At 32.6% G+C, this 24,120-nt stretch overlaps 3 protein-coding genes across 4 annotated transcripts in view; 1 reads left to right on the top strand and 2 right to left on the bottom strand.

Annotated features, from left to right (window-relative positions):
- LOC125832506 (inorganic pyrophosphatase TTM1-like) overlaps positions 1-23,269 on the bottom strand; it is a 164,024-nt gene extending 140,755 nt beyond the window's left edge. Inside the window, exon 1 of the mRNA XM_049511667.1 lies at positions 23,265-23,269. The gene's annotated coding sequence lies outside the window, so the exon portion shown is untranslated. The remainder of the gene's footprint in view (positions 1-23,264) is intronic.
- On the top strand, positions 5,749-12,259 carry LOC125832508 (transcription factor BIM1). 2 transcript variants are annotated; one of them, XM_049511669.1, is made up of 12 exons: positions 5,749-6,054; positions 6,181-6,463; positions 6,563-6,631; positions 8,454-8,828; positions 9,296-9,410; positions 9,510-9,637; positions 9,722-9,830; positions 10,167-10,236; positions 10,318-10,410; positions 10,848-11,296; positions 11,707-11,836; positions 11,956-12,259. In XM_049511669.1, the coding sequence occupies exons 2-12, from the start codon at positions 6,427-6,429 to the stop codon at positions 12,055-12,057; spliced, it is 1,677 nt and encodes a 558-aa protein (XP_049367626.1). In that variant the 5' UTR covers positions 5,749-6,054; positions 6,181-6,426; the 3' UTR covers positions 12,058-12,259. The 2 variants fall into 2 exon arrangements, with proteins under 2 accessions (XP_049367626.1, XP_049367627.1); XM_049511670.1 differs by having other exon boundaries at positions 5,779-6,054; positions 8,457-8,828.
- LOC125832509 (rhamnogalacturonan I rhamnosyltransferase 1-like) lies at positions 16,225-19,470 on the bottom strand. The gene is made up of 8 exons (XM_049511672.1): positions 18,928-19,470; positions 18,437-18,504; positions 18,221-18,309; positions 17,946-18,111; positions 17,564-17,853; positions 17,283-17,487; positions 17,038-17,195; positions 16,225-16,806 (listed from the first exon to the last, which is right to left on the bottom strand). The coding sequence occupies exons 1-8, from the start codon at positions 19,268-19,270 to the stop codon at positions 16,551-16,553; spliced, it is 1,575 nt and encodes a 524-aa protein (XP_049367629.1). The 5' UTR covers positions 19,271-19,470; the 3' UTR covers positions 16,225-16,550.
- Positions 23,270-24,120: the final 851 nt, after the last annotated feature.

Genomic DNA, 24,120 nt, shown 5'->3' on the forward strand with positions numbered 1-24,120 from the left:
TTCTCACTAAAATTAGATCTTCCAAAACAGTAATCCATTAAAAATATAAACTTTTCTGGCATGTATATACATTTCTACTATAATTTATCTTTATATTATCTTTCTAAAAAACCATTCAACCACCATAACAATTTATGGTTCCCCTTAGATAAGACTGCTAGTCTAACTTTCCTTTAACACCATGTCAGGTCAAAATAAATTATTCGTATGGAAAAATACAAGTACTCCAACAAAGTCTAAGCAAAATACAAAATATTGCACATTTCAATTCAACTAAAGATCTTCACATCCTCTAGATACCTACTCTTCTACTACTAATAAAGAGGCGGTATTGTAAGTTAATTTCTCAGATGATCAGTCAAATAATGATTATTATAATAAAACTCAATAAAAAATAAATAAATTAACTTCAACTATCATCTACTCATTGAAATAAGAAAAAATAAAATATAAATCCTTTAGTTTAACTAACTTGCACTTTCCTAATTATCTTAATCCTGAGTTTAAGACCTAAAATATTCATATATAAGTTATTGCAACTTTAAATTGAAATATTCGTATAAATGTATTAAATTCTATCAAGTTTTGCAACTAGGAATTATTTTACCAAATAATATTCAAAATTAAAATTAAGAAACCAGTAAAACGTGTATTGTCTACCACAAATTATTGTTAAGATGGTTGGCTAGCCAATTAGACTTTTGGACAAATCGTATTCAGCTACTAATTAATTAAAATAATTTGAACCAATTGATGTTAATACATGCATTTAACGTTTTAAATACTCTTCTTATTTTGATTGAGGAATGAATCGATGATTGACTTATTGATAATTTTTTTTTTTCATGAGCTAATTTAAATGTTGATCATATTTTCACGAACTAATTTTGTTACCGATTCGTCCGACCAGTAGAAGTGGGCAGTGACAGTAGCATTTTGAACAAGTAGCCGCTTTGTCGTATATATTGTGCATGAGCACGTGAGTTGCAGTGTTTAACTCACATGCCTTACTTTTATACGTGACCACATATTTATATTTGTCCATCACAACTGAGCACTTTCCTGCTAATAGTACGATCCTTTTATTTCCGTGAATTAATGAAAGGAAGGGGAATAAAGCAGAATAAAAATGTGAAATCTTTTGTTACAATTTCAGTCTGCACATTATTGAAAATGAAGAAGAAAGTTAATAGACGAAATCTTTATTGTTCAACCTACTCAGATATTCGTATGCTTTTTTTCATAAAAATAAATTCTTCTAGGAAAAGTATAACCAAATTATGAAGAAGAACGTTATTGAAATGTCCTTATATGGTATTATGATTTGCTTAAGAGTTGTGAATTCAATGAATGATTAATTTTTTTTAATATAACGGAAAAGATGATCAAAACATGCTATACTGAAAGATTTTATTAGAACCAAAAATAGATTGTCAAGAATTAATAGCGAGATAATAAGATCTTATGAAGCAACCAAAAGAAGTGGAGTGAACATTGAGTTGCACATTAGAGGTTAAGAATGTACCTAAAAGAGATGAAAGCGCATACGAAGGTAAGGTTCATTCCTAATGCCAGCCCATAAGTTATTGTTGAGATCACATGATTTGTTGTGACATAGGCTTATATATATAATTTAGGATTACTATGTAATTTTATTTTCTTTTAATATATGAAACATTGCACTTTAAGTACCTAACGGTGCTGCATGTTACCCTAGGTTATAGATCAAAAGCTAAGGGCGTTTTCTTTCATGAAATGAGAATATTATATTACTTTCGTCTTAATTTATGTGGCCTCGTTTGATTTGACATAACAAAATTTAAGATTTTTTAAAAAAAATTGTGGTCCGAAACAATCTAAAATATTTGTGTGATTATAAATTTCATCAAGGGTATATGAGGAATTTTAAAGTTAAATTATTTTATTTGTAGTAATGTGATATTCTTTTTAATTAGAAGATTAATATCACATCAATTGAGACATAGAGAGTTCTCTATCCACTTTTGTTTGTCCACTATACTGAAAATAGCTATCAGTTTTACTTGGTTAGTTTAAAAATTATGATTTAATTTACCACACATACTTATCTTACCCTTATCATTCAATACATTAGTTCTTTGATATTTAGATAACTTGTAATTAATAGAGGTGATATAAAAAATGTTTATTTTTTAAATTTATTATTTTTACCAAGTGTATTGAATATGAATAAATAAAGATGAACGTAGGGGAGTATAATACGATAGAAAAAAAGAAAAGAAATGAAATGATGAATGGCATAATGGATTGTGGAAGCCAGACACAAACAATAATGTAATGGATTATCTAATAAAAATGATTAGTAATGAAATAATTAATGTTTAGATACGTCCAAATTACAGAATAATATAGTGCTACTATACAACCTGTGAGGGCATGGAAGCTACTTAAAGGTAGTTTTAGTTTATGAATAGAGGAGCCATGTTCTGATACTTTTTCGAAAAGGGAAATTATTAATTAGGATGCAAAAAGAGATATACTTAAATTAATTGGATTAGTTAGTACTTATATAAATTAGTTGTATGATAATGACAACCTGTTCGGTTGTAGGTGTGCACCTTAATCTTAATCTGAATGCTTTGCCTTGATTGTCGGAACTAAACAACCATTTTTGAACTATCTATCATTATTTTTTAAAATAAATAATTTCAGAACCCCTAATCTCAAAAATACAAGCAAACAACTTATTTTGATGTAATGGATTAGTAGCCTAATTGGTGTACTCTGGAATATTAATGAAATGTTGATTTTCACGTAATTGTCAAATATATAAATTTTATTTTGTTTATATTAGTCCAATTGACTTGTGATGCATATATAGTACAAAATATATACATATATAGTGAACACTAAACACTACTACTGACCAATATTAACTCTTTAACCTTTTTTTTTATACTGCATATACCTTTTCTCTAGAGGAAAAAATGACGACATTCGGAAAAGTTAAATTTGTATTAAAGACATTAATTTATCCGAGACATATGAAAAGATTTTGAAATAAAATGAAAGAAGAAATCATTAGTAGTTGTATTGGCACATCAAGTTATATAATTCTCTCCTGGTTCATTAAGTGAATTGGTTTTATCAAAATTTTATTTCTCATTTCTTTTATTATCATTCTATTTTTGGTGAGTGCCGAGAGGAAGAGAGAGAGAGAATCTGGGTAGCACATGGGTGTTAAAAAAGAGAGAGATAAAGAGCCCCGCGTTCCTCGGTAGAGCTGAAAGGGCACTGAGTGAGTAAGTGCTGCCAATCACGTGACTTTTTCTCCTTCCTTACCAACATCCCTCTGCTCCCTCCCATCCTCTTTATTTTTTTGTACTTTGCCCCTCACTACTCACTCCTACAACTAAATTATCAAATCAAATTACAGTAATGTAGATTGATTAGTATTTACTTTACTTGGGATTTGTGCACTAATCATACTCATTACAATAGTTAATCACTTACAGGGTCAACGCCCTCCCAACTCTTAATTGTATTTTTGTGTGTGAATTAATGAGAGAGGCCACTCACGTGATTTCTTTCATATCAATTCTGTACTTCTCTCTCTCTCTCTCTTTGTTGAGATCTGTAAATCCAAAATCCCCATCTTTTTCACTTGTCAACAGAAAAAGAAGAGCTTAAATACCTGCTTACCCCACTCAAGTTCAAAGAGTGAGAGTGATACTACTCTGTTTTTACTTCTGTTGTAAAAACAAGTGTGCATTTTTGGTTGAAATTTTAGAGAACTTGATTTTAAGATTATCCAAAATAAAAGACTATACAGTTAATTAAAAGTATTGGAGTGTGTTAATCCCAAGTTCATTTTTTGTGGATATTTCGTAAACTTAAAACTTATTGAAAGTATGTTAAACATGTATAAAGTAGGGAAAAACTTCAAGATTAAGTTTTCCCGAGAAACATTTTTGTTGTGATAGACTTATAGTTGGTGCTAGCTACAGGTACTCTTCTTCTTACCTTCCAATTGCCCCTCTCTCTCTCTATATATATATATAATCAGAGGTTTCGATTTTAAAGATTTTGCATTTCTCTTTCACTTAATATGATCTTGAATAATCGAGATTTCAAAATGAACATCAAATCAAACCTAGGATGAATTATTTTTAAAAATAACTGAGAGGTGCTGATTAGACTTTGTCCAAGTTGCATGCTTTTTTCTTGGTTTCAAAAGATAAAAACGTTACTTAAAAATTAGAATTATAATAAAGGCCAAACAGATATGACCCTTAAATTTGTCCCTAAATTTCATTTTGACATTTCAATTCAATCTTGTTCCATTTTAACCCTTCAACTCCAATTTTTATGTTCCATTTTGACACTTCTCAATAATGTGGCAGAGAATGTGCATCACACATTCTCTAAGAGAGTGAAAGACAAAAAGAAAAAGTATTTTTAAAAAAATAAATAAAAAATTACCCTTCAACTCTATTTCTTTTATGTACCATTTAACACAAAATACTAATTTTATGATTTCTTTATTTCTATATATGTTATTCAACTGCAGTTTTGCATTTTAAAAATCGACGATCATCTGTTAATTATTGTAAAAAATTAAAACTGACGGATTATCATTGTTTTTTTTTTATAAAAAAAGTAACAATTTCTTTTTAAGAGTTTTCCTATATTTTTGCGTGAAAAATAACCGATGAAAGTGCGTCGATTTTCTTTCTTAAAAAAATCAATGACAACCCAACGAAGTCTATCGAGTTTCAACATTTTTTTGTAGTGTTATTAATTAGCAATGAACATGATTTTTTTTTTACTTGCATTTCGTTGAATGAAAAAATTAGAAAGCTGATATTTGAGTTAGTCCAAGTAGACTAGATATGAAAAAAAATATATGTGATGTTATTTAGATTAACTAATTGTTTTTTTAAAAAGAACAACACACTTTCACCGATTATTTTTTCACACAATAATGTATAGAAACTCTAAAAAAAAAATATTTTAAAAAAAATGGTGTTCATCCATTATTTTTTAACACAATAATAGCATGTGAAGTACACTCATCCCACTTTGTTGATTCTTTGAAAAAAAGTGCCAAAATGGAACATAAAAATTGGAGTTGAAGGGTTAAAATGGAACAAGGTTGAGTTGGAGTGCCAAAATTAAATTTAGGAACAAGTTTAAGGGTTTGCATATGTGTTTGACCTATAATAAATTAACTTGTCAGAGATTTACGTGTCTGAGACAATAAATTTAAAAAATTATAGCGCAGTGTATAATAATTATTTTTTTGAATCGATTAAGAAGTGGAAGTTACTCAACAAATAATCTTTAAGATGTGATGTGGAGGAGCCATTTTTTTTCGAAAAAATGGGATAGATTAATGCATCACTATTTGTTTAACTGGAACATGGAGTAGTACTTTTCCCTAATTTTTTTTTTTTTTGTTTATTTATACTAAGAGATTTAGTCGCTAAATTAATTAATACTATTACTCGGGATCGCCAAAAATATAAAAAATTCAATCTACTAGATTATCAAAATTAAAATTCCATGACACCTTGATCCGACACACAGGAGAGTAAACGGTCATTTGCTTAAAAAACCGTTAACCAATGACCCAAACACCGTTAATACGCCGTAACGACGTTACGTTACATTAACGGCGTTTAAACTTAAACGGAGTTGGCACGTCGAAAACGAAAACGAAGAACCGCTGCCTTTAAAAGTTAAAACTCCTCTCACTAATGCCCTTTCATAGAGAAAAGTAGAGAGAGAGAGAGATTTCTCTGATCTATGAGACCCATTTTCTGGTTTTCTTTTTCTGGGTGTTGATGTATATTAAAGCAATTGAGAAGACGGTAAAATACTTATATACATATTATAAGTGAATTGGGTTTTTGTTAGACAAGACGACGAGGGCCTACCAGCAATATCTTTCAAAAGTCACTGTTTGGATCACTTCCTTCTTACGTTTGGGAATTGTGAGAACTATTGCTTTCATTTCTTTCGGAAGAATTCTCATCTGAATTATGCATTATTCATCGTTAAATCTCATCTAAAGTAAGTATTTTCCTTCCTTCTCGATTTCTCTTTTCTTACGTATATTTTCAGCTGAATTCTGCGTAATTCAGCTGAATTATGATGATTTGTTGACCACCTGTTTCTTACCGGAACTTATTTTTGAAGCTGAATTTACTACAACAAGGAGAAAGTGAATTTTCGTTGGAGGCGAATAATTTGAAGTTAGTTTTACAGAAGATTTGCTTGCTTGCCCACTGTTAATGCGCCTCCAATTTTCGTTGGAGGCGGATCTGCACTGTAAAGAGATTTGGATACAGAATTTTGCAGATTTACGCAACGACTTAATTAGCGAAATTCGGTTGAATTGTGTGTAATTACTTGATCTGGCGAACACACAATTCAAGTGTGTGGATGGAGCTGCCTCAGCCCAGACCTTTTGGAACAGAAGGTAACAGTACTTTTCAGGTTCACTTTTTCAAAATTAGAAAATAAATAGTAGTAGTAGAAAATTCTGAATTTAGATTTCCGGTATACGTGATTGTTGCAGGGAGGAAGACGACGCATGACTTCCTTTCTCTGTATTCACCTGTTCAACAAGATCCAAGACCTCCCCAAGGTAAATTTTTCACGCATGCAGGATATATTTTTTTTCGGATTAAAGATTAAATAAATCCTTTTTCGTTTAGATTTATTATTTCAACGAGATAAATTAAAATTATCTTTTCCTTTTGTCTTTTTGATTTATTTATGAGATTTTTTTTTCTCTATAATTTTAATTTGAGGAAGTTGTGTTTGGGATGCATGTGTTGTTATTATTGATTTTGGAGAAGATGCAGCCCTTTATTTTAATTTTTTTTTAAAAGATTCTTAAATGAGAAATTATTTAATATTTTAACATTTAAATATACACTTAAATTGAGAGTTGATTAGATTAGATTTAAGTTATCTATACCTAAATTGTGAGCTAATAGGTTATAGCTGGTTACTTATCATTATCAATAATAATTACGTCTAATCAGATTTAGGAGATCTGAATATATTTTTGCAATCTCAATGCAAAGAACGCAAGCCGGCTCTTTCCACTCTTTCAATTTGAAATTTGAACGTAGTTAAAATTTGAAGTTGTGTTTGAACATATATTTTACTTGAAAAATATCTGTACATTATATTTTTAAAATGTCATAACCAAACAGATATTTAAATGTATTTTTTTCGAAAATCTATAGTCAAATGCTAACTTATTCTTTTCATATATTAAAATTTTGATCTAGAGATCCTCTAATCTTCATATTCTTTTGTCCAAGAAGGTTATGGTAAGGACAAACCTTCCACATGTAAGATGTAAATTTTTGGGTTGGTTTCTCTCTTCTCCTTTTTTTTTTTTTTAAGAAGAAAGAAGAAATCTGGGTTTTTTGTTTTTATTTTAATTAAAAGAACTCATGGGGATCTGGAAACAGTAGAAAAAAATGTGTTGTGATGTTTAAGTATTGTTTGGATAGATGGGGAAAAAAACAGTCACACCCACGAGTGTCGAAATAAATACACCCGTGACTCTTGAATGCGTATGATCGAGGATGTGGCTCATATCTTCTTCCAGTGGGCCATCTACCTAGGCTGAGATAGGCTCAACATTACTCAATCTGGATAAAGGTTGGGCCTTGGGCTAATTTTGGTTCCGTACACCACTTTTGGGCATATGGCAATTCTCTGTGGACAGAGTTTGGGACCCAAAAATTGGTACTATCACTTAATAATTTTTGGAAAATTTATCGAAAGATTTAGATGTGAATTTAATTTGTTCTCAAACTTGATTCAACTATGTGTAAAATATGCAATACTATTTTCTCCCAAAAAGAGCTTATTAACTTCCTTTTTAATTCGTACAGTACCCTGGTCCCCTTCTTTCCCTACATATCAATCTTATTGCACTAACTTATTACTATGCTAGATTCTTTTTCATACTTTTGGATTTTGTAGGTTGGACTTCATGATAAGTTGAAAAAGACAGTAAAATGTAGCAAACAGAATTTACTTATGAAATACTGGACTGTAGCTTCGACAAAGTATGTGATGTTTTGATGATATTTTGAAGTATGTAACACATTAGGATCAGAGAAAAGAAATATTTGTGAAACATTGGTACTGTTGGATGGAGCTAGCGGTGGAAGATTACACTATTTATACGTGGTTAAAATTATATTTTATGTATACATAGTAGATGTGGAACCTCTTTCGGTTAGTTCATCTGTTTATTGCTTTATATTTTGAACCCCAAATGAAAATGCTAGCCCTGCCGCCAGATTCTTCATATTTTGAACCCCTAATGAAAATTCAAGCCCTGCCGCCAGATAGACTCTTGCCAGATAATTATGTCCTCAATTGCCTGCCTTGCATGTATGTTATTAGTCCTTTCTCAATGGCTGTTGTGCATGCTAAAGCAGGTGGATACCTAAAGACTCATGATTTCTTGCAACCACTGGAGCAAGCAGAGAAGACATTAATGAAGGAAGAAACCAAAGTTGAAGTAGCAACTATGGAGAAGCCTCCGCCACCAGTAGCTGCTACTCCTTCAGGGGAGCATATTCTTCCTGGTGGCATAGGCACCTTCAGTATTTCTTATTTGCACCAAAGGATACCAAAGCCAGAAGCAAGCTTGTTCTCTGTAGCACAAGCAAGTAGTACCGACAGAAATGATGAAAATTCAAACTGCAGTTCTTACACAGGGAGTGGTTTCACACTGTGGGATGAATCTGCAGTCAAGAAGGGAAAGACAGGGAAGGAGAATTCTGGGGGTGATCAACACGTCCTAAGAGGTAAATTTTTACTTCCTACTTCCATGTTTGACTTGGCACATTCCTTACGAAGTAGTAAATAAAATGGTAACTTTACTATATCACTGCTAGTTTATAAGTCTACAATGATGTATTACTCCCAGAGTCACGGTTAATATAAATGCATGACATGCACATGCTTCACATAAGAAATTTTCAGTCTTCTGTAAAATGGGTTCTTGAACGAGACTTTTCTTCCAGCCCGTATGCCTTGCTTACCAAGAGAGATTTATTATGACTGTATACTTCAGTTTTCAAGAATTACATGAAACAAGTAGAAAGAAAATACTAATAGAGAAGCCTAAGTTAATTTGATTTCTGACCGGGAACATAGATAGAATGTGGCCAGCCTGTGATATCAGGGGTAGTGTTTGTTGATCTAGCGCTATCTATGAATAGTTAACTCTGAACATTTCAACTCCAATTAAAACTTTCTATTTGCTTGGCAGAAGCAGGTGTGAACACTGGAGGAGTTCAACCAGCGACATCATTAGAATGGCAGTCACAATCATCTTCAAATCATAAGCACAACACTACGGCCTTAAGTTCGCTGTCATCTGCTCAGTCAGTGACTCTTTTGCTCCCAATCATATGAATGCCCCCTTCTCTACCTTGATACAGTAACATTTATTTGCAGTTACTAACTGTATGATCACATTGCAGCCAATCATCACCCCTTACGAGCCAAAGTTTCTTACATATGATAACATCAGCAAAGAATGCACAAGATGACGACGATGATGATGATGAAGATTTTGTGATTAAGAAAGAACCACAGTCGCACCCCAGAGGTTTGTCTTGTGTAAGTCTGATTGTTTCCACTCATTGTCTACATGCAGTTGTCGTTTTGTAACAATCAGATAGCTCCTTTACAGGTAGTTTATCTGTAAAGGTTGATGGAAAAGGCAACGATCAAAAGCCAAACACCCCGCGTTCAAAGCATTCAGCAACAGAGCAACGGAGAAGAAGCAAGATCAATGACAGGCATGTCTACGACATAGTTGATAGCTTAATTATAGAAATATTCTTGATATAGAATCCTTATCTTAATTAGAATATTATGTCTAGGGAAGGACGGTGCATGCTAGACGGACTTGTGGGTTTTCCAATTTGTTCTATTCTCTCCTCTTTGAAGGATATCAAGCAGCCTTCTATGCATAGAAAGGAGTTTGCTTGAATGTTCTGTTCTGTTACAGATTCCTATAAAGTTTAATGTTTTCATCTCTTCAAAACGTTGATTATCAGCAACTACTTTTATTGACTTTTGGACAAAATAAAGTGATGTCTAGTTAAACATCTAAATATTCTTTTAATTTTCAGATTTCAGATGTTGAGGGGAATCATCCCTAACAGTGATCAGAAAAGAGATAAAGCGTCTTTCTTACTGGAGGTACTTGAATTGAACATTTTGTTTTAGTCTTCTCTTTATCAATAGAGATATGTATAATAAAAATTTAAATATTGCTTGCAGGTTATTGAATATATTCATTTTCTACAAGAGAAAGTGCACAAGTATGAGGAATCATACCAAGGCTGGGACAATGAACCTCCGAAGTTGCAATTGGTAATCCATTTCTTGTTTTTCTCAATGTTCCTCTCCTTTCTTAGGTCATAGCTATGTTGTGCTCAAGCATTTATCAACAATTGGCTCATCTTAAGGTATTAAGAACTGAGGCCTATGAAATTTATATTAAGGATGCAGTCAGTATATGTGGAAGGTTGTCGACACCACATGTATAATTAAGACGCCAAGTTGGTGAAATGAAATTGAAGTCTTCACATGCTCGTGTATTTCCATGATCATCTTTTCCGAGTATATCACGATATGAACAGTCTTGGGCTCTGAATTGGATGCTGTTATAATGCAATAACATTCAAACTTAACACTTAAAAGCCAACAACATAATTCCTTTTAATCTGTACATTAGCTTAAACCTAGATACCTATATTCTTAGTACATTCATTAGCACACTTTTTTAACTGACCTTCATTCTGTAACAGAGCAAGTGCCATAGGACGAGTCATGGTGTTAGCAATCTTCCTCAACGCATTATCAATGGATCCGCTGCTGCACTGACGTATGCCGGAAAGTTTGATGAGAGCATAATGGGGATTTCTTCTGCTAATCCTATCAATGTGCAAAAACTGGAACCAAACATAAGCAGCCCAAGTTTAAAAGATAACCGTCAGCAGCCTGGTTTAACAAATAAGCCGACAACACTTCCTATGCATCCAAACACATTTTCGTTTTCTGGGACTAGTAGCACAGCAGCGCTATATTCATCAAAGCTGACAGCTCATACTGATAAGTTGGAGTCAAAGTCTCAGTCTCAATTTTCACTTAGCAGATCACATATGACTGATTATGCTATTCCAAATGCTAATCCAGAAAGGCAGGAGCTGCCTATAGAAAGTGGTACCATCAGCATCTCTAGTGCCTATTCTCAAGGGTAAAGATTCTATTAGTGCTTAAAAGATTCTGAAATTTATCTTTAAAAAGCAACGCTCATGTACTACTTCCACATGCATATCTATAGATGTGGTTGCAACAAATTAGTCATTCATAAACCTGGTGATAGAGAAAGAGGTCATGTACTTCACTTTAGACTCTTGAGTAAATTGTACAATATATGTCTCGAGTCTTACAGAGTGAATGAACATCCATCTTTAGTCATCGTGTCATTGTCTGTTGACTGTTGAGATAGTCTATCGTAGAAAATTCTGTTGTTTGTTGCATCCGTATGTTATACACAGTTTTGAACTCTGATCAAATCTCCCTCTTCCTAAGTAGACATTCTTTATGCTTTCTTCTTCTGAATATACCAGTGGCATGATTTGCGTCTATTTTGGTACTTGCCAGGCTATTGAACACCTTGACACAAGCGCTGCATAGTTCTGGAGTAGATTTGACCCAGGCCAATATCTCTGTGCAAATTGATCTTGGAAAGAGAGCAAATGGGAGAGTAAATTCATCAGCTTCAACTATTAAGGTACATAGCCCTTCTTACTTTCCAGTAACTTTATATAGTTCTAGATGTTAAGTTATCACTCTCAAAGTTAACATATGGGTTGGAGCCTTAAGTAATTAACTATCACAAAATTCCAACAGGCTGATGATGTTACACCAAGCAATCAACCAATTCCAAAATCTAGAGTTACAACCACAAGGGAGGAGCCTGATCATGCCTTCAAAAGGCGGAAAACAAGCTAATGCTACTTTGAAACACTAGTGGTTTTTTTTCTTTCTTTTCCATTGTTTAAATTTAATTGTTTTCCTCTTTGCCTTCCCATTCTCAACCAATATTGATGTCCACACTTGGTACAGAAATCTCCCAAATGAGAGATCACAAGCCAAGCCACTGTATATGTAATGAACTAGTATTATTTTTCTGCTCCTTTGAATTGTTGGGCTGCACAAATTTACCTGACTAGAGTGTGATATTTTATTACTTGTAGTAAACTACTGTATTAACTTATTATTAAGGCTTTCCATGCTGATGAGGAGAAGCTGCTGCTTCTATTCATTTTCATGTGAAGGCTCAAGGACATGATGAATTCCTAAAAAGAAAGGAAAACTTGATAGGTTCCTGAGAAGGTTGGAATTTTACAGGTCAAAGAGTTGTCTTCTTTTGGGATTGAAATTTGAATCCCTTTCTCCTTATAATACTGAAAACGTAACACTCTTGCTGAATATTTTTATTTTATGTATTGTAAAATGAATCTTAAACAAGCCCTCTAAAATCACTATGAGTACATTATGCATCTAAGATTAGATCTTGGGGAGTAGTGGAAGAGGAACAACCAACCAATAGATTAACCTAACAGGAGGTTAGGCGGCCGGAACACATTCATCAATCTATCATACAATACAAAAAAAAAAGGAACAATTCTTAACCGGAACACATAAAATTGCATGTATTGTCCCTCAAATGGGGTGGTCTTTATCTCTTTTACAAACAAATTTATGTCTCATGGGGAATAAATTCTTTAGAAACTGAAGTTATGTCCGAGCATTAACTTGAGGATATCATGATGTGAAACTATAAATTTCTACTACGCGAAAATTATCTTTTAGGAAGGACATAAATTAAAGACTAGCACAAAATAGGAGCAAAAGTGCAAATGACCCAACACATAAAATTCAAATTCTCTTTCCTCTCCCACTCCCCCTCTCTTCTCAAAATTCTTCTAACTTGTAGTTACGAATCATAATCAAGCAAACTATAGCTTTGAGCCTAATTATGTTTCTATTAATTGCTGTTTCTGAAAATTCCTCTTTTCTCATTTCCCTGAGCTGCCTATCGAACAAATATTGGGCTTTTTTCTTAAGAGCTCTGCTATACTTTGGGCCTATCGAACAAAATCAACTAAGCGGCCTACTAAACAAAATTTCAAATGGGCTTCCAATCATCATTGCTAATTAGTCCAGGCAAATTTCACAAATAGCATTTTCAGTCCCTATAATTTAAAAAATAGCCAAAATCCTGGTAAAAAGGAAATACATTTTTGAAGTTGAAACTCTAGGACACTAGCTATGATTCAAAAACAAGATCAAAATTGGAAAAATGAATTGATATCGTCGAAAGCCGTGATAAGAGTTTGTAGACAATTATAATGCTACATGGGCATTGTTACTATTTGCATTTTCTATGGTTATTTGACTTGAACAATTTTTTATTTTTTATTTTTTAAAAAAAGGAAAAGGAACAATATTGTCAATTTGTCACCTTCAATTCATCTAAACAAATAGTCGATCGTAGAGTTTTGGAGCGCCAAAAGGGGTTTTGGATTGTCTCCTTATTTCGCCAACAAACAAGTCATCCTTTGACGATTTCTTATTTCTATCCCTATGTTGAACATTTCTTTTTTGGAAAGTTAATAATGAGTGTTTTACTTTATCTTGAAACAGAGTCTACTACTAATAATATCAATATTAATTAATAGAAATTAAAATTCCAAAAGGGCCGCAGTCCATCTTTTTTTGCAAGTTAAGCGAAGCTTTACTCTCACCAAACATCACTATTCATAATTCTTTCTCACCTTAATATATTAAGAATGTATATGGAGTTGGTGACTACGATTCCTTAAAACTCAAGAAATCACAATTCATGTGTCACATATACTGTTAAAAATGAAATGTCGTACTTTATATTTAGATCGTACCGTTCAATTCTAAAATTCTTCGTTTTATCCTTAATAACATAATTTATAGTCATATTAATACGTAAGACTTATTTTAGGCTAAAAATCCTTTAAAAATTAGTCAAATAATACCACATATTTTCTTCAGAATTAAGCTTGACTTATATAACTCATATATATATATATATATATATTCCACGAGAGCAGTAAAAAGCAAGGTGTAGAATGCCGACTTATCTAAAGTGTATACACCTTTTAGCCAGCTGTGATGTATAACGAAAGCAACGATCGTGACAATTTTTTTTCTGCCTGTAATAGAAAATTATTATTCCCCAATCTAGTTTATTCGTCATGTTTTTCATTATACGTTTTCTTCAGAAAAGGTTCACTAAAAATATAATTGACTAAATTATTCTTATTTTTTTATTTCAATTTAGTAATAACTTTTTTTAAGAAGTATGTCAAATTAATATGAATCAGGTAAAATAAAACGGAGAAAGACGTTTGCATATATATATATAGATAGAGAAATGCACTTGAATAATTTGAATTGACGATCCAATATTTCTTCCATCGAGAATTGGCCTTTTCTTGGATCATTCAAAGTAGATAAAATAATTACTCTACCAAAAATTAATACTCCAATATAACCTACAACATAGAGTGAGTACATGTTATAGTTTCTTGGGATTGCCTATCTTGAATTTCTCATATGCCACTATTCCCAACTCCAAAAAATTCAAAGCAATTAATTAGACTCTTTTTTTTTTCTTTTACCAGTGGAAATTAAAGTAAGTGGTTTGAAAAAAAAAAAGGAGAAGATTAAGAGGCCAGTAAATTTGGGTTGTTCAATTGACATTTTTAAACTTGGTTGAATAAGGCCACTGGCAAAATGAATAATAATGCTAAGAATAATTGAAAGGTAGTTGAATAATTATATGATCCTTCCAAGTAGAAATAGAACGGACGCATTAAAGCACTAGTGAATAGAGGAATGATTAGTACCACAACATTATTATATTATTCGAGATTTATTTAAGTGCTTAAAGTGGCTTATTTTTGGCCTTTTATATAACTCTTTTAGTCGTCTCCACTTATTATAATGAAAAAAATATGAGTATAATATTACAAAATTTTAGTTAATTTCCATAAAATTCAGGTATTAGCCGACCTTCACATAAATTATTGATGATAAATAATAGTGATGCACACCTTCTTTTCCACTTCCATAAACTCCCACTCTCCCAAAATATTTGCGGATGTTTTATTTTATGAGAGTTAATTCATATTGATTTTAATTAATATAATTTATAATATTTTGAATTGATTTTAAATAATTGTTAAAATGGACTCTCGAAAAATGAAATATGAGGCAGAAGGAGTATCGTAAACCTACTCTCCATGTCTGCTTATAATTGCCGACTAAATCAATGTATGCAATATTTTTACAAATTGTATTTATAAAAGTCCATTTGATGTCAATACTTGAAAAGCAAAACAGAAAAGTAAAGACACGTAAGCACCTTTACAATTGGATAGCAATTGTTAACTGAGTTTAAAACGTTTAACATATTTCAGCATCGCACTGAGGTATATAATATAAGTAATAATTTCAAGATAAAATATATGATTATTTTATTCTACGTTTGGTTGGAGGTATTAGGTAGTGATGAGATTATTTATTTCACCATTTATATCTTACTGCTGAGATAAGTTATTTCATATATATGGTAAGATAGTTAATAACTTACTCCCAATCAAACGACCCTGACTGTTTAATAAATTGCACTGGAAAACCATTGTATACTTAAACTGTACAGCTTTAAGCTGGTAGAGGCTTCTAAAGTGAGTTCTGGTAGATGGTACATAGCTTTTTAGTAATTAAATAAATGGTTAGGAATGTTTTCAAATATTCTTACATCAGGAGAATGTGCAGAAAGCAAATCACATTCATATACATTTTATGTTATAAATATTATTTTTCAAGAATGAACAGATGAGTAAGCCAAAATTTTATATGAAAATAACAAACATTGACTAGAAAATAATTGGCATCTCTTCCCCCATTACAGTCACATCTTACCAACCGCATAGGTCACGTCTTGAGCACTTAAATAATGAAAATCACTATTGGACCAAATGAATTTTTGTGTATTCTATTATAAACTGCTTAAGTAACTATCATGATGATGAGGGTCAATAATAAAATTTGCAGAACAGCAAATAGCAAAGATAGTTGCAGTAAAACAAATTTCTATATTTCACCCCTCTGTGTACACTGCCGTAGAGTTTGATGTAACCCTGCAATGGCAGGGGAAGCTTCTATACAGGAAATCGATTATTAATTTATGTAAAAACTTTATAAAATGTACTCTCTCCAGCATGTTCTCGAGTCTTCTCAGCCCTGTCGAAGTGCACCCTCCTACTTAACTTCAAGAGCTGCATTGAAGCAAAATCCTGCTTTCTCACTGACTCAGTGTGTTGAGAGCTATCTTCTATAAATCATTCACAGAAACTGCGTGGAAGTGTTTTTTTTTTCTGACCAGATGTTGTACCAACATGTTAAATAATGCTACTTCGTGTTTCATCCTCATTAGATGATTCTAAACACTCCCATGGGTTTGAGTAGAAATAATCCTCTTCTTTGGGTCGGTCTGGAATAACCAACCTCTTGGTTGGGTTGCCCATACGTTCAGCATGAGCATGCTTAACTGCATTAGAGAACTCATCCCATGTCAATGATCCAGCAGTATGCTGGTCTATCAAATCCACTAGAAGCTTTCTGTCCAACAAGATGGTTTTCTTGTAGCCAAGATATCTGCATAGAATGGTGATACTTTTAACATAATGACATAAAGCCACAATCAAATCTTCAAACTTGAACTGAAAAAACCAGCAAAACAATAGGAAAACACTACATGTAGCTAAAGTTGGGCATTACTAATGGGTGATGACTACCAATCGAAAGCGGGAGAGGTAAGTGGTAACACAACATAAAAGGATATCACTTAAGCATTAGCACAGAAACAATTTCATCAAATGGAAATACCTGCGATGTCCTTCAACAACTTTGGCCATGTTCCCATCATACGTAGGAACAAAGATGTCACTCTCCAATGAAACAAGATAGTCCAATGCAGCCATTTGAGAAGAGTGATTCTGAAAGAACATAAGATCGGAAGGTTCTAGTAGTGTCTCCTTCCTAACCTGCTCGACATAAAATATTGTAACATGTGAATCAACAAATTCAGGCAACATAAACAGCTGAAAAACTAGTTTGAACTTTCTAATTACCAGATTGGGATAAGCTGCTGCAAGACTAGCCATTCGCCTTCGTCCACCATATATCTCGCCAGCGGCAATGTAAACTTGTATGCTGGAATCAATGTCCAATGCCCTTAAAGTAAGGGCAGTTTCTTCAGGTGTCAAAGGACAGAGACCGTCTCTCCTTTTCAAATCTGAATTTATGATTTTCTCCTTCCACCATGGATAAGCATATCTGCAAAACGATTAAATTAGCCCAACACTGAGAGACTATTAAAGACACCCACTCAAATACAAGGATATAAGTTTACCTCATTCTTGTCAACTCGTCAATCTCATCCTTGTTACATCCCTGACTACAGCCAGAGAAAGCTAACATATCCATTTCGTATCTCAGGTGGAGCACCATGAAAGGACCCTTTTGCCTGAGAAGTCGAATGACCTTTCTACCCAGCTCTTCTATTTGAGGGGTGAATTTCAAGGAATCAAAATTTACTCGACAACGCAGTTTTTGCATTTCCATTGGTTGACCATTATTAGCAAGCCGAGCATCAGTTCTGTTTAAGTGAACAACTTTGTACTTCTGAATTAAGGGAAGAATCTGTAATCAGCAAATGTGACCATCAGTACTCATGGAATAATGATGAGTTAACAACACACATCATCAAATAAGTGTGGCCAACACCTACAAACCTGGTTATGGTAGTAAGAAATATCAGACCAACTGATTGGAGGCATGGTGTAAAGCATCCCTAGCTCCACTCTCCTCTTCAGTCTTGGCGGTAGCTCTCTCAATATTCGGACTTCATCTCTTAAGGATGTTATAAAATGATCAACATCGAAAATATCTTGAAATTCACTGCAAGTCAAAAGTATTGTTAAGCGTACTACATATCATCACTCTTATATTTTTTAAGGAAGCAATCTGTAATTAGAAGACCAAAATCATAATAATCAAGGAGACACACCTTGGATCAGCCCAAAACGAGGTTTTGTCCAGCTCAGGAACTATGAGAGTCACATTCAAATATCTTGCTATGGCAACCATATCACATATCTGCAACAATAAAATAAAAACAGAGGAAGGAGAAACTAATCAGCTATTAAACTCACAATAGTTGCTCCAATTGAAATACTTCAATACGCGCCACTAAACTGATATTTATCTTAAGAAAGCCACTCACCGCAGACCTCATTTGATTCAGCCCTCCATTGCATGAAACCATAAGGTAACCATTATTCTTGTAAACCCCTGGTTTCAAAATAATTAAGACAACTGTCAGGACTCAGTAATTCATGAGAATAGACGTTGTAAAACAAAAAATCCGTAACACAACAAGGGAGAAAACAAATATCCAAGGAAGCATATTCTCAACATATTCCTTTTGCTGTTCCAATTAATGTTTACACAAGAAGCTAGAATAGCCTGAATGGGACGATGAACCTTTTGGTGATTTCCCAAGCAATATACTCGAACAATTCAACCACATATCTTACAGGTATCTCAATCATAATTAGCATCAGGCCAATAAAACTCAACGGCTATTTCACAATTTCACTACAAACACAATATGGCGATCTCTTAGCTTCCCACCAAACCTGACCAACTTCGTCACACAATTAAGTAAACCGAGTAGACAAAGCCACACCTGTAAATTACAAAAAAAATACTCACTCTTAGGTGGAAGAACTCTGGCAGGGACCTCCGGCGACGATTGGAGAGCAAATGCAGCAGTAGATTCCTGTGAGAAACAAGAAGGCCATCCCTTTAAAACTCTAGGACCCCAAGTCTCCCCTAAAGTCATCAATTGAACCACACAAGTCCACAACAAAATCGAAGTTGCTGCCCTTATCATCCATAACTTCATTCTAGACCGCGACACCATAGAACTTTTCAGTTTCTCCACACGACTATCACCTAAAGCAGCTGCTTTGAATCCCATTACGTTCAATCCCCACCTCCTTCTCTTCCTCTCTCTGCCCTCAAATTCACTCTTTTCTCCCTCTATTCTGCACATATCCCGCCCAAAATCTTATCTTACTTTCTTGTAAGTTTCCTTCAGTCTGGCAGCAATGAATTTGCCTCGTCGATAATGTAGTATCCAAAACCAGTCAGAAATTAAACCAAAATAAGTTTAAGAAATAATCTAACACTCACAATTCAAAGACAAAAGAAAGTGAGCGGATCAAACTGCTCAAATCTGAGCACCAAGAGAAAACAGGACGAAATTTGATCCTTCAGAAACAAAACTTAAACAGTTAGATCTTCCAGAGAGTGATGATTCCCAAAACAGCACCATAAACCCTAAATCTCAACCACATTAGGGGAAAAATCAACCAAAAGTTCGATCTTTGAGTGTTAACGGAAAACGAACCCTAACTGATTATTCAGTTTTTTTCCTTATGGATGAGAGATCAATCAAATATATATATAAAAATGTGAAATGTATCGGAGATTTAGGAGAATTTCCCGGCGAGACGGTAACGTTTCGCCGGAATCTGGTGCTGCCGGCGACGAGAGAGGGAAAAAGAGAAAATGTGAATGTGGAGAGAGAAAGAAAGAGAAGAGAGAGAGAGAGATGAGAACACGCACCGCGTGGTGGGTTTAGGGAGTGCTTGTGTGTGGTGTGGTTATAGCGGTTATCACATGCGGCAACTTCCACAATTTCCCTCCTGTTATTTTTCCCTTTTACACTTTTTTTTATTTATTATTTTTGCCTTTTTCAACTTTGTTAGCACAACTTGAAGGATTGGCAATTGTTATTCACTTATTTGTATACTCTAAAATTTATCCTCTTTTTTGATTCATTTTAAAACTAAGTTGTATATTTGACTTTTCCTTATTTGGATTTAAAATCATTTTATCTTTGGTTGATTATGTCATGTCAACTCCTAATATGGAAAAAAAATTATACAACCTTTAAAAGCATATTATTTTGATGTGAATAATATATTGTAATATGTTTAGTTTAATATATTTTTACTAATGAAAATAAGTCAGATAAAATGAGATACTGAAGTTGGTCCATAGAAATCCTTTTTCTATTGCAAAAAATATATATCATATTTTTTTCATTTTTTACTACATAACTTTTGTCTTTTTCTCTTCACAAGAATCAACACATGTTTATTAGTACAAATTAATTGAGGAATTAAAATTTGAACGTAGGTCCTTTAAGCTAAGGGTTGGACTTTTTACTAGCAAAGTAAATCATTGGCTGTCAATCTTTTATTTTTTTGAAAAGAATATTAGTGTGGACCTATGAAAAAAAACTACAACATTTATTCAATAAATAAAACAATGAGAGGAAATATAAAAGAGGGAGCAAGCTTTGGAGTATGAAACCGGATACACTAGATTCCTCCACATGATGAATAGTGTTTATTAATTGAAAACTACGATAAAAATGGAAAAATAATTAACCAATAAATGAGAGCCAGCTAATTTGTTATCGGTTAGGGCCCCACTAACATAAAGTTCAGTCAGACGTGTCAAAGATCGAGCCACATTAATGTTACACGTGGCTCCCTGAGATGACTGTACAACAACCTCTGTATCGACGAATTTTATAAGCATATAGAGACACCGACAATATCTCGCGATACATTAGAGAAAAAAAAACACTTTATTTTTGGCTTTTCACCATCTTGTGTTACCTTTTATCCATATTCCTTTTGACTTTGTTATGAGGAATTTCTTGTTGTTACGTACATTTGTAAAAGGGAAAAAGAGCTCAAATATGTCATCGAATTTTTAGAAAGTGAAGAGAAAGTGTAAGGATGTATCGATTAGGAGGTGTAACATATTAATGATAACAAGAGTTAGAAGAGCTACTAATAAGGAAATAAATAATTAGACAAGACATGACATAGCTTATTTGACTATAACACGATTTTAGATAGAAAATATTGATCTGAAAATTAGGATAAAAAGTTATGAAGTAATATATATGTACCAAAGTGCTGTTGCACTTTGTGTGAAAGAGATATAGAGTAGGCATTCCCTTCTCATTTTGTTTAGTATTATTTACTTATTGACGTAGTTTTTTATTCTTCAATATAGTTTTATTTGTTTTGTATCTTGATGAATTATTATCTTATTTTTCTTACCATCATCGGATAAATTTCTTTAAGTTGAAAATCTATTGAAAACAATCTTTTAATATCAATAAAATCTAGGTACATCATATTCTCATCAAATCTTACTTGTGAATTACACTACGTTGTAGTAATAAAGAAAATAGGAGTTCATGGGCTTGGCACAGGCCAACAAAATTGCAGCTAGCACTGACCGACGGACCAATTTAACTATATTTTATGAAAGCAGCTAAGAGCCAGGGGAGGAATTTTTAATGTAATCATTTAAGAGACGAAGAAATATAAGATCTGAGGGTTGAGACTTTAAGATATGCAGTAAATATCATAGAGTATTCTAATTTTTGTTTCTCAAAGGCTGTTCAAAATTTTGTTTTTATCTGCATTACTCCATAGTCTATTCATTTTCGGTCTCATTTTATAATCTAAAATAATTTTAGATATATATGTGATTGGAAATCATTTCAACAAGAGAAAAATAATTTTTTTACTACTAGAGCATCAAAAACACAAACTTAATAAAAGTAGTACAAATCAACCAAATTTATCTTACATCTTATTATTTATGATAATAAAGTGTATTCGTGATTTCTTAAAATAGTGGGAAAACATTAAATACAAAAGAAAGTTGTACTTAAAACCTTTATTGCTATGTGTCTCTGTCCTTTTTTATTTGTCTAATTTTAACTTTTACTTGTTTATTTTTATTTATCATTTTTGACAAATTAAGAAAAGATAATTTTTTTTATTTGTTATATTCTCAATTTATTTAGAGAGTTAATGTTTTTTTGAAAAAGATAGAACTTATTTAATGAGTAATTTGATTTTGAAATTCTATCAATTAATAGGAATAAATGGTAAACTCATTATATAAATTGTTATTTTTTTAATAGATATGCCAAATAAAAAATGAACAAGTAAATAGAAATAATTAATTTTTAAAGCAAAAACAAAATAAATCGCCTTAATCGTTAGAGGGGATGGCGAGTAATTATCGGTAAAATTGATATCGTAGGCGAAAAGTACGGTGGCGATAAATTGAAAAACGACAAGAAACGACAACTGGATCTTCTTTTGATGCTACGGCCGTACCGTGAGAGTGTCGGTACCGCCGTTATAACGGCAAAATTAACGTAGAGTATAGAGTAGGTGGGAAGGCGTGTCAGAACGGTCGATTGGGGTCACGGGTTAAATGAACCAAGGGCTTTTCTGTTTGGGCTGACCCTATTGGAGAATGTGGGCCCATAACCCGATTCGTATCGGGTCTGTTTTTTTACTATGTGGGGCAATGTGAATATGGGTCGTGTCAGATTCTATGGTCCACTTTCTGTATATGTTACACTCTTTATCATTTTTTACCAATCATTCCCCTACCATGATTCACTTGGTATATTTTACTTTGAAGTAAGAAAATGTTTTTGATTTATTCTAATTTAATATAAAGTTTAAGAAAGATATAAGAAGTTGTTTTTACTATAATCAATGCTAATCTAAGGAATATTACTCAAAGAGATCAAAGAATGTTGCTATTGGAAGATGCAATATTTATCTTGATAAGAATATTAGGTCATTTTTTTTCATCTGTTATAATCTTAATGAATAGAATTATCTCATATATGTTGTTGGTGGGAGAGGACATGTATCTTAAAATCAGGGGCATATGCAAGAGGGGTCGCATGGTTCATTTGAATCCATGCTCTCCTTCCGAACATACTCCCTCTGTCCCTAATTACTTGTCCACTTTTGAATTGACACACCTATTAAGAAAATAATTAATGACATAGTGAGTTTACCATTTTACCCCTATTCATTGTGAAGTGGATGAAATGTTCTACATTTTTCAAATAATTGGTCATTTAATTGAGGGTATAATATTGTCCTTTCTTGATTTGTCAAAATGGACAAGTGATTAGGAACAACTATAAAAGAAAAAGTGGACAAGTAATTAGGGACAGAGGGAGTATATAGTAATGTTATATTTTCTATTTTTTTTTAAAACTATATATAGATGAGTGAACCCACAAGTATCATATAATGTCGTGTGATGATGATTGGGTGCTCCAGTCTAAGTGAAGTAAGAAATTTGAATTTTTTATCTATCTTGTTTTAGTTTTCTTTCAAAAATTAGGTAATACCTCTATATGTGGCTTGGATAGGTAAAAATTAATTTTGGACATATAATTTTAGATTTTAATGATTTTCAATGATAAGAATTTAACAGTTAAATTTATATCTTAGATTTATTTTTTTAATTAGTACTTCTATCATCTTAAAATTTTGAATACGCATCTACATAACTTTATTCAAAATGCACAAAAAAAAATAACCCGAACACTATAGTCAAACAAAAAAAAATTCCAAAAATCACTAGGACAGAAAAGTATGTAGTACTGACGAATTAATTAGTGCAATAGTGACACTTAATAAAGTTTAAATAACAAGAGAAATTTAAATAAATATTAACATCAAACGGGAGGTGGCAATTTTTAATCGTATTGCCACCGAGTGTATGAATTTTTTTAGTTTTTTTTAGTGGTTTTTTTTTTAGTTCCGTCCTCTTGTTATTACACACTTTTAAATAATATTTAGGAATGGCATATTGAATATATTATAAATATAAAAGGAATGAGTGAAGTCGTGAATAGTTGGGAATAAAAATATTTTAAAAATTAAAAAAATATTAGTGCGAAAGATATTCTACACCTAAGACTGAAAGAGGTCTACGATTAAATGATAATCACTAATCAACTACTCTAATTCCTATAAGATTACG

The sequence above is a fragment of the Solanum verrucosum genome, unplaced genomic scaffold, assembly GCF_900185275.1.
Source record: "Solanum verrucosum unplaced genomic scaffold, falcon-dt-bn FXZP01000009.1, whole genome shotgun sequence".
Lineage (NCBI taxonomy): Eukaryota > Viridiplantae > Streptophyta > Magnoliopsida > Solanales > Solanaceae > Solanum > Solanum verrucosum.

What these genes read in the sequence shown, in the direction of transcription:
- LOC125832508 (XM_049511669.1), top strand. Translation starts at nt 6,427, where the DNA reads ATGGAGCTGCCTCAGCCCAGACCTTTTGGAACAGAAG. An exon ending in AGTTCGCTGTCATCTGCTCA is followed by an intron (nt 9,411 to 9,509) that starts GTCAGTGACTCT and finishes ATCACATTGCAG; the next exon opens with CCAATCATCACCCCTTACGA. An exon ending in CATCAGCTTCAACTATTAAG is followed by an intron (nt 11,837 to 11,955) that starts GTACATAGCCCT and finishes AAATTCCAACAG; the next exon opens with GCTGATGATGTTACACCAAG.
- LOC125832509 (XM_049511672.1), bottom strand. Translation starts at nt 19,270, where the DNA reads ATGTGCAGAATAGAGGGAGAAAAGAGTGAATTTGAGGGCAGAGAGAGG. An exon ending in TCGTTTTGGGCTGATCCAAG is followed by an intron (nt 18,112 to 18,220) that starts GTGTGTCTCCTT and finishes TTTGACTTGCAG; the next exon opens with TGAATTTCAAGATATTTTCG. An exon ending in TTTCTTACTACCATAACCAG is followed by an intron (nt 17,854 to 17,945) that starts GTTTGTAGGTGT and finishes TGCTGATTACAG; the next exon opens with ATTCTTCCCTTAATTCAGAA.